At 40.3% G+C, this 17,861-nt stretch overlaps 1 protein-coding gene across 1 annotated transcript; it reads right to left on the bottom strand.

Moving 5' to 3' along the window:
- Window positions 1-3,830: 3,830 nt before the first annotated feature.
- Window positions 3,831-15,073, bottom strand: shisa9b (shisa family member 9b). Its single transcript, XM_084036405.1, has 4 exons — window positions 14,285-15,073; window positions 13,173-13,279; window positions 6,947-7,087; window positions 3,831-4,512 (listed from the first exon to the last, which is right to left on the bottom strand). The coding sequence occupies exons 1-4, from the start codon at window positions 14,791-14,793 to the stop codon at window positions 4,130-4,132; spliced, it is 1,140 nt and encodes a 379-aa protein (XP_083892531.1). The 5' UTR covers window positions 14,794-15,073; the 3' UTR covers window positions 3,831-4,129.
- Between the last annotated feature and the right edge of the window lie 2,788 nt (window positions 15,074-17,861).

Raw genomic sequence — 17,861 nt, 5'->3', positions numbered from 1 at the left:
ACTTCCTTTTTTATTTTACAGTTGGAGCACTAAAACAAAGAGTCCCATCAACTCTAGTGTATTATGGAGAAGAGGTCCTTTGGCTACACAAATGCTCTTCCATGTTGTGAAGATAACATCTGATGAGGTGTTGAGGGGGCAGCCAATTGAGCAGATTATTTTATGAAGCACCAAAAAATGCTTACCTCTGTAGAAATATGATTATCTGTTTGTGTGATTGTATGTATCTTCTTTTATCTGTTGTTGATAGCACACTCTACTCTACTCTAGCCGGATGTTTGTTTTCCTTTTTGAGTTAAAAAGAAAAAGTCAGTGCTAGAAGCTATAGAACCTTTACGGACATTGTTTACCTGTCACCTGGACAGGTAATATCCACCGACGTTGTGCTGCAGTTACTCGTTGGAAATGTCTATTTCCTTTGTACAAGGTATGCTACACTGTTGTATCTAATACATGAAGATAAGTTGACATCATTGGCGTGCGCTGTCTTGCAGAAACCTTGTATCACCGTTAAAAAGGCAGAAATCAAGTTTTTTTTCTATATCTACATTTAATGTTTCATTAACCTTCGACTATTCCAGTCTGAAACGATTTAAAAAAATGTAATTGAATCACTAGTTTAACTGTACATGTATATATAATCCAATACAACAAAACTGTCATTTTAGAGATTCAAGATTTTTGCAGGACATTGGCAACATGGGGATTATATTCTCCATAACTGCATGGAGGATGTGAACTGTCAAATACAGAGGTGTGAATATATTGAACGGGGCATCTTGAACCAAAGTAACCTTGAATCGTGTATAAAGATTCATAACAACATTTATTAGAACAATTAGGTCATCTGATGCATATTCTGCAGATGACCTAACACTGATACAAAGAACTGATTATTCATGTGATCTTAGGGACTTTCCTTCTGAACTCGACCAGAACATAACATTTGCTGCTTTGGAAGTACACATTGTGTCTTAAACTGGCAGTTAGTGTTAAAGTAGATCTTCCTGTGTGTAAATATGGTGTTCTGTAGCTTAATGACAGTGATTTCAGTATTTTTGAAGGGAGAAAAACAATAATTTGCATTCACAAAACAAAAGCGCTATACGGCATTGTTACTGTGAACACAAATCTCAGCTAACTGAATACTTGGGTTTAAATAGTGTGAATAACAGATTTCATATAAGAACGAGTTGATTAAGTTACAGGACTATGTCGGTGCAATAGTTGTACATATTTTGGAAAATAGTGCATACAGTTTGGATGGACATAAACACAACTTTTTTAATACTGTACAAGCAGTTTCGACTCCCACTATAGACTGTGTAGAAACTTCACACTTGTGTATCAGCATTGAGCACGGCTGTAGCTCAATCGGAAGATCGGTGGTTCGAATCCCAGCTCCTCTAGTCCGCATGCTTAAAGGAAAAGTTCGGAATTTTGGACATAGGACCTCATTTCCAACTTACCCGAGGTGATATAGGTCGGTGGAGACCGTTTTCAGCACAATTGGTCCAGTCCTTATAGTTGCACAAGTCACTGTTGCTAAACTGGTGTTGAGCTAGCGCACGTCAACGGTAACATCCAGCCTGTCACTAAAAACAGCTCCGCAGAACACCCGAGACAAATGTATTATAACGTCGGACTATCGATGTACATGTCAGTGTTGGTAGAATAATTTTAGAAATTAAACCAACCTTGCATTTTCAATGATAAAACATTTTGAGGGACTAGTTTCTCAGCAGCAGCGGAATTTTACTTTGCGTGTTAGTAGTAGTGCGGAAAAACGAAACCTAAGCGCCCTACAGTCGTGACAGCTAGTACTCGTAGCATCGTTAACATTTTTTTTTTAATTATTCTACCAACACTGACATGTACATCGATAGTCCGACGTTATAATACATTTGTCTCGGGTGTTCTGCGGAGCAGTTAAAGCTGTTTTTAGAGACAGGCTGGATGTTACCGTTGACGTGTGCTAGCTCAACACCAGTTTAGCAACAGTGACTTGTGCAACTATAAGGACTGGACCAATTGTGCTGAAAACGGTCTCAGAGACCTATATCACCTCGGGTAAGTTGGAAATGAGGTCCTATGTCCAAAATTCCGAACTTTTCCTTTAAGTGTCCTTGGGCAAGATACTGAAAGGCCCGAAGGCCCCTCGTGTGCAGGTGTATTCTCTGCCATCAGTGTATGAATGTGTGTGTGAATGGGTAAAATAGACTGAATGTAGTGTAAAGTGCCTTGAGTAGCCAAAAAGGCTAGAAAAGAGCTTTATATCCATTTTCCATTGAGTGCAGTCTTGTCCTCAGCTGCTTGGAATAGTAAACCACATGAGTGAGACTAGCGGGCAGGCGTGAGCATCATTGCTTGGCAAATTGCACCAGTTATTAATTATTAAAACATCTTGCCAAGTATGGCATGAATGTGTTTCTTCTGTGAGTTATGATGATGTAGCTGAGATAAGAAGTGGTGACCAATATTAAAACAAATGTTAAATAGTTAACAACAACAGCAGGTAAATATGGTCATGTAAAGTTGTTAGGGTAAGTCAAACAAACAAAATGTTTATATATCTTTAGTTGACCCACAACAGACAAAAAAAACCCTTTGACCTTGCTTCACAATATTTTACATTCAACCTGACAGAAGTTCAACTTCTACAGTGCCACCGGTTTCAGACTGTCCAGCCCAGATACATTCAAAATGTGAGATTTGGAGTTAAATCATATACATTTTTTAAACTATGACATAAAACTCCAAGCTTCCATGTTCACACTGAAAATGACTTGTTGCATAATGGATCACTAAGACCATGTTCACTGAGCACTGTTCTAATACTGGGGATAACCACACACATGCTGGTACTGATGAGAGGCACTATTACACCAACACAACACTGGTTCATCACTCTGCTTCTACTTCTCCTACAAATCATGGACATATGTGTCGGTAGAACGTCTGTTGGCAGTGAATTGGTTTTAATGCATTTAGAACGATTCCTTTAAAATGGGACATCTACAACTTCAAAAAGTGACATTCACTATATTTAAATGGCATTTAATTAACACTTTCACAGACAAATCCCTCGTTCTTTTCTTTTTTTTAAAGAAATGCTGTACGATAACCTTGGCTTATAAATCTCTCTGGATGTAAAGAGATTTGAAAACAAACCTGAACAACTTACCTTTGTATGCATACAGTCAGTGATAGTCATGAGCATTGAAATTGTGTGTGTGACCAGCTGATATTGCTCATCCTTTTAAGATTCAACATTTTGTATGACAATGTAAATAATGTTTTAAAGTTAAATGGTTATTGAGAGCTAAGGGTCTCAATCAGTCTAAAAAATGTGCTGTGAGTTCTCAAAACATCCGTTATCCTCAGTTAGAGATAACTATATCCTGATTAACCTGTGTGATCTACTGAGAAGAACTAGATCCATTTTGAATAAATACTAAAAGAATCCATCGTTTTTCCAGAAAAGCATTTCATCGATACTCAGTTAGCCAACAGTCCACTCAAACATGAGTAGTTAAGTAAGGAATGTTTTATCGTTTAGCAGCCTGGTCTCCTAAAAAGGATGCTCCCATACAACCAAACTGCTCCCTGGTTACGTTTGTTGTTGATGCATCATAAATAAATTCATAATCATTGTCTGCAGAAGTCTGCATAGGGAGGAGGTCGGGTGGATGATTTGGTCAAACAAACATTGGACTTTCACCCGGGAGACCATCGTTCATGAGGCGACCGCAATCTGTGTTAAAATGTGTTTCCCTCAAAACATAAACGGGAATGCAGTTTTTAATACAAATTATATAAATTATTTATATATAATATACTTAAATATTCCATTGATATCTGAGTAAATACTGTATGTGTGACATGTCTGTTATATATGAGTTATGCAACTTGTGTGTTTCCTTTTAGCGATTGGATTATATGACAACATATTCATCACTGTGCCCTCCGGAGGAGCAGTGACTGATATCGAGTCCTGTTCCAGTACACGTCACCTTTTTCACGTGGCGTCTAAAACTCTGCCCATCATGTGCAACAACTGCACATAACACAGTCCATGCTGCTTTCTTACAGCGCCACCTACAGTCAGCAGCTACTGCTTGACAGTCCCTCAAACCGTCACTTCTGTCTTGCTGTTGGTGACAAAGTAGGGTTGTGGAGGCATGTAGCGAGTGGTGTGCAGCTCCTTCTCTATGATGCAGAGTTTCTTTGGCCCATAGCTGTGTCGGAGTCCCAGCATGTCCTTGCCCTCCCAGGGTCTGAGCCCCCCCGGGCTGACCGCTGTGGTGGAGCTGTAGCACAGCGACTGGGCACTGTGGCTCCTGGGGCTTTTGTACTTGTGTCCATTCTGCTTTGCAGACGCCTGTCTGGGCGGGCTGTAAGGATTGCTCGGCTCCGGCTCGAGATCCAAGGCTTCCATGGGAAGGCCGCCCTTGGTGGTCATCTCGATCACTTGCCGTCGGTTGCTGTAGACGCTGTCGTTAGCTTTCTCTGCTACCAAATACAGATACAGACAACATGATTATTCCCTTCTTTAGCCTTTGCATTGTGTCATTAGTCCAGAAGTAGACAGGCAGATGGGAATTTACCTTAAGTTACCTGTTATTGCTAAAAAAATAGGAAAAATGTAAATGTCCATGAATCCACACATTTAAGTGGTATAAAATGAATCAAATACAGGCTTTCTATATACAGTGTAAATTATATAATGTGTATACAACCCTATACCTCCACCAACAAGTTAGGGCAGCCTGAGAGGCAAAACCCAGGGCATACAAAACCCTCTAAACCCTGGCCACACCACTCATTAACATGTCATGATGTAAACACATGACATGTTTCCCCATCCCCTCTGAAAATTATGCCCTTGGTGCACAGTAACGTTGAGTAGAATGCTTATAGTGTGGTAGCTTCACTCAGCCTATTACAGGAAGTCAGAGCATGCTTGAATATATATTTTAATACTATCAGCCATGACATGAAATTACATTTGTGCCAATTAAAACATTATACTCAAATTCACTGAATATGTATCGATATTCCAGTGTTAGGGTTAGGGTTAGTATGAGTATAGTAATCAGTTAGTCTATGGTGGTTTTCTAGTAGATCACAGCGTACTATAGTTTGTCTTTTGGAATTTGTCTTGCCATATTCAGCTGCTGTAATTTGCTCATAAAAACCACTACAGTGTGAATTTATATCTCCAATCAGGTGCAGACAATGTCAGAAAACAGTATTCACTTGAGCATTAATTGAGCCGGAGCACACAAGCTCCAGAGTGAGCCTTTTCTAACATTTCATTCTTTTTTTGTTCATGAAATGTCTCTCGGATAGCCTTTTTAATGTGATCCTCATAAGCTGTGGCTGCGTTCTGGGTCTTCGTGGAACAGCAAAGGGATGTAGTGATGAGCAGCATGTCATTTTACTGCAGCTACTTCTATCAGTGCTGGTGGATGAACACATTAGGACCGTGTACGGTATAGATGCATCTCATCACCGCTTCCCCAACTCATTTGTGTTTTGATTGCTCCTGATTGTCTCCTGTCCCCAGTCTCATTAGGCAAGATGTGCTCTATTTTTATTTTCCCCAACGATCACTTTGTTTGACGGCACTTGAGTGCATTAGCAGCGGATAAGCTTCAGCTGCTTGTGTGAACCACAAAGAGAGTGTGTTGTTTTATGTGATTGGACCTACTACACGCATGCTGAGCTGTCATTCCTCCCATCACAGCCAATTGATTCATCTCCAGAAGACGCCCGTTTTTACATGGCATCAATTAGAGAAATACCTTCACTCCCATGGAAGACTTCTGATTCAAACACTGCATCAAATCTTTAGGATTTAATATTACAAAAGGTGTGTTCCACTTCACTTTAACGTATTCACTGTCAACGTCACCTGCTATCAGAATTTAATATGAGCTCTGCATACTATTTCCATAATGCACATAAAAGGGACAAACACTAGTATCCATTTTATTTCGGGTTATGATTTGCTAGAATGTACTTCTATCATCATATGTTGACACTACAAACATGCTTTTGAAAATGCATGTATCATCTTGCTGAGTGATACTATTTTGGTATTTGCTATTATTTCATCATTTCATCATTTGATTGAAATGCTTGTTTGTCCAAGCACTGGCTGCAGACTTTCCAAAATTAGCACATGAGAAGAACGGCAAACCGGCTTCTAAAAATAAGCTTTCAGATTGCCTCTCTCTCTCTCTCTCTCTCTTGGCATTGATGGACTATGGATTAACTGACGAGGGTTTCTGTCAGCCAGAGATTCACTGGAGATTCACACTAACTAGTTTTCTGTTTAAAGAAAAATAACATTTTGAAGTACATGTATAATAATTATACTAGCATTATTGCTGCATCTTAAGTAGATAGGGATTTTCTTCCTTAAAAACGTGTTACTCAGATTACGTTTTTATGATGATTCCGGTTCTCTCAATTAAACCCTGATATCCCTCTTTATACGATGCAGGAAAACCCCGCTAATTGCGCTAGTTTCTAGGGGTGAGTATTGGCAAGAACCTCACGATACGTATCACGATACTTTGGTCACGATACGATACGTATCATGATATTGCGATATAAATAAAGACGAAAACACAAGTACCTGTATATGTACATCACATGATATTGATCAGAGGACAAATTGAGTCAAAACTATTTCATTCAAAACAGCCTAATTCCCATGAAATTCACTGGAATAAATATTGAAAATAAAATGAAATAGGATAAAGTACTGCATTCACAACGCGTCAAAACATGAATCCTTTTTTTTAGGAGTTGAGAAATCGATATTGTATTGGGCAGCAAAGTATTGCAACATATTGCCATATCGATATTTTTACCCACCCCCACTAGTTTCATTTATAGAGGATGTAATGAGCTATTTAATTAGATGGACCCTTACCCACAGCCTTGAGCGTTGCGTACTTATTGAGATCCTTGACAGACTTCTGCTGCTCATAGGGGCTGGTGATCTGTCCGATGGCCGGGTAAAGCTGCGTTATCAGAGTTGATGCTTGAGCTACGTTGTTCATCTTGTTTCTCTCTACAGGAGACAAAACACAAATGCAAAAAAAAAAACAAAAAAAAATCAGTGTTCCTGTGGTTTGCAGAGACAGATTCCTTCGGATCATTTTTTTATGTTTAAGTACATCATTTATCATTTAAATTAGCATGGTTTCCCTCCAAGTGACATGATCCCCGGATATAAAGCACTTTGATGGATGGCTGTGAAATGTGAATATAGAATAACCGTTTCTGTAACTTTGGTGTCACTTTTCCTTAAGTAGGCTTTTCTGGGGACCCAGCTGGAGAGTCATGACTGCCCTTTGTGAAACTGTACTAATCCTACACTAGACATCTGGTAAATTAAGGGGTGCACAGCAAAGAGACTGGCCCCCTGCCTACTGGCATGACAGAGCAAACAGATGTTCAGAGTCTCTTTTCTCTGGGAAGTGGAACGTACCAATTCACGGGCGGCAGTTTTAAGACTCTGCTGTGTATCGAGTATAGATGGCAACGTGTTGATAGATTTGATCATTCGGTATTTGCTCTTTTTCAGCTTGACCTCTTACAAAATCACAATGATAGGTTATTTTTTCATGTCATGACATCATAACGTGACACAAGATTTCATGTCGAAGCCATGTAGTGAAAATGGTGAAATGCACCCTGAACTGCCCTGCTGAGCAAATAGCATTTAGGTGCTGCTGATGTGCATGTATTTAATGAGGTTATATGGATACATTTTGCAAAATATTGTCCCCTTTCTCATCATTGATGTGATGTCCGATGTGAGCCAGTCCATATGACCCGAGCCTGACCTGAAATGGACCAGTGTGTCCAGTGTGATGGGTTCTGGCTGAAGCACTCACCCCTCACAGAGGGTCAGATAGCGGTTCAGATCAGTGGCCGCAATCTCCTCTTAGTGAATCCCCCCTCCGTTGTGCTGTGCTTCTTCTAAAGGCGAACCTGCCGTTGTTAACAGTTAAAGTTTATGAAGTTGAAATTGTGGGGAGTCCACTTGGTCTCGAATGTGTCGGATTAAAAACAGATCGTTAATACAGAAAATAGGTTAATTAGGCTCTTATTCCCCGCTGGTCAGCAAGAAACTTTATTAGTGTGCTAATTAATTTTGAAAGTCTCGAATTATCAATGCTGTCTCATGAAATGATGCAGAGGACAACTTTCTTTCACTCCAACACACCTCGACAAGGGGATGGTACTTCTGGGATCTCCTTATGATAAGGCTGTCTTATAAAAAGCTCCTGTGTTTTCCTGTTTTATTGAAAGCCTTATTAATAACTAGAGAAAGACAGCACAGCACTTTCACGCGTACAGACAACTTATTAAAGTCAGTGATGGATTTGTCATTGTCATAAACCCTTATTAAATCTTACAAAAGTAGCCACATTCCCCAACAATGTAAGAGGAAATCTATTTGTGTTACCTTGTCAGGTTCCTTTCAGGGCTCATTGACCTTGTTTCACTTTCATACATAAGTGGGCCACGCACACAGACTCTCATATTATCTGTTTTAATAGGACACATTGTCGTTTACTTCACAATTACTGGATTAAATGGTATAATACAATGTTAATACCGCTTTTTAGGAAATCCTACATTTGTTAAAAATGGACAAACTATGAAACATATTGATCAAGGACCATGGAAAACTTCCAATCATTTGATGGACCATCTACTCTGCAGCAAGCTTGTAAACATTTGATTGGCCATGACCATTGAACTAATCAGATACTCCGGTCAAGGTTAAAGGTAGAAGACGCCTTGAGTAAATCAGTTAATTACTGATGTACAACAAAGTATTTTGTAAAAAAACATGTCTGTATGCCTGATATCTCAAAATGCCTCTATATTTAGTCCAAGTTGGGAATAGATTTCAGAGCCGTTAATAAATGAGGACAGTGCTTTTGTGAACATCTGTTCTAACTTTGCTGTTTTCAGGATGCCAAACTGGATTTTAACCGAGGTGCCGGTGTACGTGCTCGTTTGTCACACTCTTTAATGTTTATCCGACTTTGTGCCGTTGACTGAGTGTCATGTTCGCTCGTTCTGTTGTCAGAGTCCTGGCTTTTATGTCAGCCGCTGTAAGAAAGTAGGCCACTTCTGGAGACTGGTAAGGTTAAAGACTCCATGGTTGTTGTGGGAAATAAGCGAGTTAACACTCCAGACAGAGACACCACCCTGGAACTCATAAAAGATTTAAGGGAGTATTTTGGGAGCTGTACGTCCTGAAATAAATGGTGCAAGAAGAAGGGCGCTCTTATTTACAGGCAGCCTATTTTCAAGTTAGTGATGAAAATATTCTGTTATCTCCGAGTCAATATCAAGACATTCAAACACTATACTTATATTGTATTTGTGCATCATTTATAAGTATCTGTTATACTTAAACCTACATGTATATTGATTGATAAAACATATTTTCGTAACATAAATTAGCCTAATAAGAATATATGAGTCGTTTGAGGACAGGCTTAAAAAAATCAATACTTAAACATTGCAAAGTACTTATACAAAACACAAAGTACTTAAGAGATCAAATGGTTCATTATGAAGTTGATCATTACTTTAAAAGACTAATTCATGCTATTTGAAAACTGATAGTTTGTTTATGTAGAATTAACAAATTTGCTGACCAGTGGCGTGTGTTTATTATCCCAAATCAAAGTTACTTAATTATCTGATCGAGGTTTGGCTGCATTGAAGTACAGACTGATTCTGCTCTGACACAGTCTAATTCAGATAATTAGAGATAACACAAAAAATGTCTGTTTATTTGAATCACAGCTACAAAATTGATTCAGAAGCATCTTTGAATAGCAAGTATAACCTCAGTTGTGATTCCGGTGATTTCTTTTCTAAATGAACCCATATTTGTCTTTAAGATAGCAATAATGACTTGACCAGTGACCTATATTAATGTGAGAGGAAAACAAATGTTGACCAACTATTAAAAAAAAGTTGAACTAGGTGATGTTGGGACATGTTGAAATTGTATTGACTGGAAATATTGAGCGTATTCTAGTCCTGCTCAATGTGTTAAGTGTCCTGAGATGACTTCTGCTGTGATATGACACTATAAATAAAATTTAATTGAATTAATGGCCCCACTGCGTCTGTGCTGTCAGTGGTCAGTATGGTGAACGAAGCCAATCATTTAGTCACGTTCTCTTTCACAAACAACCCGTGAATCTCCATCCAGATTTCTAAACTCTCCGTATTGTCAGTTAGTAATTATCTCCTCAAAGATGTTGAAGCTTCAGTATACAGTTGGGTGTACTGTGTGTGTGTGTGTGTGTGTGTGTGTGTGTGTGTGTGTGTGTGTGTGTGTGTGTGTGTGTGTGTGTGTGTGTGTGTGTGTGTGAGAGACAGGTGGAAAATAGAACCCACATTCGGTAGCAGTTCCTCAGCTGCTGTCAGTGTTAATGCTGCTGAAATACATTTCTACCTGGCAGTGGGGAAATGGACTGTCATGCACCAGTGGAGTGTTGGCAGTGAGCGGAGACTTTGTTCTCCCTCGCTCGCTGTCTGAGCTAAAGGAGGCCACACTTCACCACTGCCCCGTGTGCAGGACATGAGCCAGCAGGACATCATCATGATAGCGCCGCCGTGCCAAACGAAGCCCGGCTCACACAATCCCTATCACTGGTGTCTTGAGGAGAATGAGAGCTCATCGCCCAGTCCAACAGATTTTTCTTATCTTTGACAGGCAATAGATGAGGAACAGGGGCTCCCTTTTGGAGCATTTCAATCACTGCTTTGCACCACCGGCTGTAGAGTACAGGGACTATTACAGCTGGGGCCTGCCACTAGAAAACACAGCTGGAGAGGGCAAGTACAGGACGCATCCAAAAATATCACCTCACCTCTTGTAACCTTGTAAGGATAGCTGTCAAGAAACAACACTCAGCCCTCTGCTGTTGCCAGCTGCATTACCCAGAATCCCTCACATACATCCATATAAGCAGCCCACCAAACAATGCTTCTTCAATGTAGTAACATATTGATATAAATCAGCTTGATTGAAACATCCATTTAGACACCAAAATAACAGCTATTGCTGCTTTGTGTTGTGGAAGTCCCAGATATGCATTTAGCTGTTAAATTAATCCAAGCATTGTTTTGTTATACTACAATAATTGATTGTATAAACATTGATTAAAAAGTGTAATACTGTACTAAAGCGTATCTCTGTCAGAAGATCAGCCCTAATGTGTTTTTAATGAACTAATTATTCTATAAAGGAGGCACGACAGCGCTCTGATTTTAGCATGATTCATTGTTATCATGTCAGGACTGATTTTTAAGGAGTAAAAAAAATTTGTATGTGAATATTTTGGAGTTAACTTTTTCATTTGTAGTAAAATATGCATTTAAGTTGATTAATTTAAACTACAACACCTAAACAACTGAAGCCTGGTTATTTATTACAAGGTAACTTCAGGTAGACGGTCATCTGCCAAGAGGAAGATTTAAATTCCAAACACATATTACACCAGGTGTTTTCAGTAATTAGCAAACCTTCCAAACTAATCAGTGAAATCACCCGCTGTACTCCTCAGTTGTGATGAAACATCTCAAGCACCTCAGTACCTCACTCAATGTAATTAATACATTTATACTGTAATGAGGTTCTGAATCATCTGGCTTGATTAATAAGTGTATTGATTCCTTGATTAACTTCTAGTGTACAGGATGTGAGGTGTAACTCTTTCACTATAAACTGCATGAGACCTAATCATTACCTGGAGAGTTCATCCTTAGTGGAGCAAAATAAGTTTGCATTTTCCTTTTTTAAAAGTCAGTTTTTTAATACAGCAGGTATTTATACATGAATTGTACTTTTTTTTTATGTGAGATGCTATTTGCCATAATTATCCAGCTAGCAGAGAGAGAAGGAGAAGGGAGTAGGGAGGCGAAGACACCTTTATTGACTTCAGCTGTCAAGACAGTAAGCAGGTTGGTGATAATGGGAACTCTGTCGGTGCGTGTATGTGGGGGTGTGTGGAGGCGTTGGTGTTGATGAACTAGAGAATGAGAGTGTGATATAACATATGAAGCCGTTCCTACTATAAGGGCCTGTCCACACGAAAACGCACTTTTTTGAAACCAGCTCTCAGGGGGAAAAGAAAAAAACGGCACGCCTCCGTTTCGTGATCGTTTTCGTGTGGACGGCGAAAACGAATACGCTGACGTCATCGCCCCACTCCTCGACCCTCGAGCCTGACTTCTTCCCCGCAACGTCTCGTAACAACAACAAGAACGGCGGCCTCCGTGCTCGTAGCAGATATTCTGGTCATCTGTACGACGGCGTATCAGGGCCGCTGTATGGAAAAATAACGGAGCCGAGAGAGGGGGCGATATTCCGGGAAAAAAGCTACTTTATTACGATGCTAACAAACAACCGCTAGCTAACTTCCCATGAATGTAGGCATTTATTTGTCTAATTAATCCATCCCAACGTGTGACAACGCCTCGTCAAGGTCCTTAGGCTGTTGTCATCTTATGGGTGTTTATTGATCGGGTGGTCGGGCGGAGATTAGCCATAACTCTCACGTGTTGCCATAGCAATAGCAAAAATCCGGTCAAGCTCCGTCTCTTCTTCTGCATTTTCGTAGCAGAAACAGCGCCGCATAAGGGCCTGGAATATGTACTACAGCGCGCTGAGTCGTTTTCAGTGGATTCGTCTGGACGCGGATTTTCTTGAAACGACGCCAAGGCAAAACGGAGAAAAAAAGTTTGTTTTGCTTCGTCTGGACGGCCCCTAAGTGTTGGCTAAGAAGCAGAGCTACAGGTTGTCGGTGGTAATTAGTGTATATGTTAAGTGATTGCTGAGGACTAATTGCGTCACCAGCCCAGTGTGACTGTTTTTCCCTCTCTTCCGCCACTTCATCTATTTCAGGATAGGCAAATAAACTCACAATTGTAGGCTCACGTCGTTTTTAATAGAATCTGGGAGTATTGAATTTGGTCGTGGTGGTGTGATTCTGGTCAGCAAAAGCAGATGGCAGCAGCATGCGAGGATAGATATATATGCAACTCAGTGTGTGTGATGTGAGTGTGTATGCGTGGGTGTATGTGGGTGCTGCTGATGTCACAGTACTTACGGAGATTGTTAACTGTGACTCGGGTCTGTATGTTCTCGTAGTGCTGGCCAAGTCCGATGTCTTCTGTTTGTTCGGAGGCCGGATGGCGGATAACATGTGCAAGAGCTCTGCAGAGATGAAGAAAAAGCTTTTGTTGAGTCACACCAACTGTGTGTCTGACTCCTCTGAAATAACCCAAGTGACAGAAAAACAAATGATACAAGCATTTTTTTTTCTGGAAATGTTCTTGTTAAATGCTAAAGTTGGTGGAAGATAACCTGAACAGAAGACGGGATCACTAAATGTGGTCTCTTAGTGTTAGACTTGCATGCTTTTTTAAGGCAGTAAATGGTTAAAATGTGTTAAAATTCACTTTTTCTATCACCAGCCTCCTTTTGTTTTACCAGCCATCATTTTGTAATCACACTTTTGTCTTTAAAAAAGCGTTTTTTCCCCCATAAAAAGTTTTAATTTAATATTTATTGAGTTATTGTTATGCACTTTGAATTCTCTTTCTCTCACTCTCGGACAATAGACTATAAATTCTGACACAGTAGGTGGCAGTATGCACCTTTCAAGTTAGTTTGAGAATTTGATCCACCAATAAACCCAAAGAAAAGAACCTGATCTGATTGGTCGAAAGGATACAGGATAGTTGACTTTTACCTGACAGCACCTGCATACAGGCTTGGCCTCCTTCATGCTCATGTCTGTTCATAATATAGGTCATTTCAATAATGATTTATATAACATGATATAGCATAAATAGACATGTTTGCCAAACCAAGTTTAGAATGAATCCATTTTTGTTGTCAACTATCTCCACTTTCTGAGTTCTATTTGGACAAAAGAAATCTCTGTTTTTAATTGGAGAAGGCACACACGTCTAACACTATGGATAGTTATATTGCAATTATTGCCAAATGCAATAAATATAAATATATATTTTTTTAAACTGACAAAAAAATTGCTTTTGACTTGTTGTTCAAGCTGCAATGAATTGTCCACATTAAACCCCATGTTTCTGCCACTTTAAGCGCACATGGTTTTCTTAACAGAACAACTTGTTGCATGGTGACTGGTTGTTGCACGGTGTTGATTGTGTTCAGCTTCTATATGAGAGGATGACCTACCTGGACATATTCTCCCGGTGCGGGCGGTGCGTCTTTTCCAAACCCAGCTTTGTGAAAATCCCTATCAGTGCCATTATGGCCACGACCCCGCATATGACATACACGATGAGGTTGGTCTTATCCTTCGCGGCGTCCTGCGCCACGTCCACCTTCGACGGGGGTCTTCCCGTCATCATCCACGGCGGCGTGTCGTAGTTCTTACAGGTGATCTGGTCCAGCCGGGAGCTCTTGAACGCGCAGCAGAACCTGAAGCCACAGGTGCCGCAGCAGTACAGGTAGCTGCCGGTCCTGCACACGAACGGCGGGTCCCACTGGCCCATCACGTCGTAGTAGCCGAAGCACTTGTCCTCCACGTGCGGGCTCTCCGTGACCTCCATCTCCCCGTCCTTTGACTCGTTAAACCCGGCTACCAGCATGAATTCGTCGACGGTCCGACCCGGTTCGCCCTCCGCGTCGCACACCATAACTTTCACCAGAAGGTACCCGAGCAGCAGCTCCGTGCCCCGCATAGTTGCTCACTTCTTGGCCCGCGCTTGACGCCCCGAGACGCGCTCACAAGACCGGACGCATCTTCCCGAGAGACGAGGCACAGCCATGCGTAAATCTCTCCAGACTGATTCCAACATCCATGCGTAAAAAGCCCCGTGCGCTCCCTGTGAGTGTCTCTCCTTGGGGAAGGAAGGTTGTTGTGAGAATGTATTGTTTTTCCGGAGGGGCAGTTTACCGTAGTAGATAGTTGGAGAGGGTGTGTGCACCTGTCTGTGTGCTGGGGGTGTCAGACACCTCTGAGGCTGCGTCTCTCCACAGAGCCGAGAGTAGGCTGTGGGAAAAAAGGCAGAGTAGGGGGGGGGGGGGGGAGAGAGAGAGAGAGAGAGAGAGAGTCAGTGAGAGACAGTGTGTGTGTGTGTGTGAGAGAGAGAGAGAGACAATGAGAGAGAGAGAGAGAGAGAGAGAGAGAGAGAGAGAGAGAGAGAGAGAGAGAGCTGTGTGCGATAGCTCTTTTGCAAATAAAATGTCAAACTGGAGCTGAAGTCACTCCCACCTTTTAATAAAGGAACAACAATAACAACTAAATCCTGTTATTGATGACACTTAACATTAATGATGTAACAAAATGACCATCCTTTCTGTCCTTGTGTTGTTTTTCAGATACATTTGTCTTTGATCAATGTGTCTGAAATTAGGAGGGATATGATTTAAATGAATTCCAATAGAATCATAAAAAAACAGGAACAGATTCACTAAGTTATTACTTCAGAGAAGTCATTATAATGAGATGTTTTTTAAGTATAATTTGAGCTGTAACCTCTCCAGCCTCAGTTGTTATCACCTCTCCCACACAGTTGTAACACAATTTGATATCATTGCAAACTCCCAACAAGGATAAAGTTCTAGAGGAGTATCCTTGTGTTATATTATTTAGAAGGGTCAAATCTTAATTTAAATGTATCTCATCCTGTTTGTATGAATCAGACACACCATCTGGTGCAACTAAACAGACTTTGGATCTTGTTGCGTTAAAAAGGAAAATAGGTTGAATATTTATATTGGTAGTAAGATTTTTAAATGTAGTCATTTTGCTCTGGTTTAGAGTTTGATTCGTCTTACAGTCGTCTTGTCAAATTAACTTGAACCATATGCAGAGTACTTTTTTCCTGTGAATGTGTCAACTATGCAGCTATTAATTACTGATCTTTTATAAACAGTAGCAGATGATGAAGGGGCCTTGACAAGCATGGATCTGCTATTTATTTTTATAGAAACCTTTTTATCTAAAATTATGGTTATTGGAAGGAGGCACACCATCTGCCACTTGAGAAATCTCGCCTTTTTTTTGTTTGATGTTGAATCATCTTAACCATGGGAGGCTACTTTTATTTACAATTGTCAAGGGAGGTTTTTCTTGTCTTGTCTTGGTGCTTCTTTAAAGTTCACTATAAATAGTTCCCCCCCTGAGAGAAACTTCGCAGTTCATTTCCAAGTGAAAACACTGCAGCTTTATTAGGACCACATAAACTCTGGATGATGACATTTCATTTAAATGTTTGATTGTTAAAGAGAAAATTGCGCATAGCTGCATATGAAACACATAAATTATAGTTGTTTCTCAGTGTCGTTTACACCTTCTGAAACATTGCTGATATGACATTATTTTAAATTGTGAATCATACAGGGAAGTCACAACAGTTTTTTACAGCTTCATAAATGCAAAGCACAAAACAACAATTGAAAAGTAGCCCAGATTATTTGTTTTCCCTTTTATACACCAATCCTGCCTCCTGCTGACACCAATTGGGTTTTTGATGCTGCTTCTTAAACACGGAAAAAGCTTAAATAGTATTCATACTTTTTTTTCTGTGACAAAGGTTTCGATCTTCACTTGAATTGCTCCCGTTACATCTGTTCTGTCTGCTTGTGTTCTTTTTATAAGTCCAGTCTAGTCTAATCCTGCTCATTAGGGCTCTATATTTATCTGTTTTTTCAAGCAACTTGTCATTTTAACATCAGTCTTTGAAGAGAATCAGATTTCAAAAGTTTAGTGTAAAATCTACATTTGCATCCTTCTATACACAATCTCGCTGTACAGGAAATAACTAATCATTATTTAATTTCTGTCTATGGCACCATGATGTTTTACAACAAATAAGTAAAACCTGTTCCATCCAATCCATAGATAACCACCAACAGGAAGCCTGTATTTGGCTAATACTTGTCTGGGGAAGTCTTTCTGTTGGCATGCTGACCTTTCCCATTCTGAAATTCAATGTTCATCCTTGCATCATGCTCTGTTATCCCAGGTTCATGCTCTATTATCCCAGGTTCATGCTCTATTATCCCAGGTTCATGCCCTATTATGGTTCATGCTCTATTATCCCAGGTTCATGCTCTATTATCCCAGGTTCATGCTCTGTTATCCCAGGTTCATGCTCTATTATCCCAGGTTCATGCTCTGTTATCCCAGGTTCATGCTCTGTTATCCCAGGTTCATGCTCTATTATCCCAGGTTCATGCTCTATTATCCCAGGTTCATGCCCTATTATGGTTCATGCTCTATTATCCCAGGTTCATGCTCTGTTATCCCAGGTTCATGCTCTATTATCCCAGGTTCATGCTCTATTATCCCAGGTTCATGCCCTATTATGGTTCATGCTCTATTATCCCAGGTTCATGCTCTGTTATCCCAGGTTCATGCTCTGTTATCCCAGGTTCATGCTCTATTATCCCAGGTTCATGCCCTATTATGGTTCATGCTCTATTATCCCAGGTTCATGCTCTATTATCCCAGGTTCATGCTCCGTTATCCCAGGTTCATGCTCTATTATCACAGGTTCATGCTCTATTATCACAGGTTTTTAGGAGAACATTTGAAGTGCCGTCAACTTATATAAGCTACTTTGCTTTCATTTGGCATTATTTTTGATCAGGTGACATATTAATGTACCTTTAAATCTGTGACAAATTCAACATTTCAAGCCGTTTCGGGTGAAACTGACCCATATTGTGATTTGCGGTATTTAAGTTGCAAAAGAAGAGAGTGTCGTGCAGACAGTCTTTTATGCCCCTGTATGTATATGGT

This window comes from Eutrigla gurnardus, assembly GCF_963514095.1.
Source record: "Eutrigla gurnardus genome assembly, chromosome: 20".
NCBI classification, from domain to species: Eukaryota; Metazoa; Chordata; class Actinopteri; order Perciformes; family Triglidae; genus Eutrigla; species Eutrigla gurnardus.
Note: the sequence above shows the minus strand (reverse complement) of the source record. Positions and strands in the feature narration are given on the sequence as shown.

Excerpts from the sequence above, each read along its gene's own strand:
- shisa9b (XM_084036405.1), bottom strand. The coding sequence starts at position 14,793 with ATGCGGGGCACGGAGCTGCTGCTCGGGTACCTTCTGGTGAAAGTTATG. Across the intron at positions 13,280-14,284 it reads CACCGGGAGAATATGTCCAG|AGCTCTTGCACATGTTATCC; the intron begins GTAGGTCATCCT and ends TCATCTCTGCAG. Across the intron at positions 4,513-6,946 it reads CGCAACGCTCAAGGCTGTGG|CAGAGAAAGCTAACGACAGC; the intron begins GTAAGGGTCCAT and ends TGTATTTGGTAG.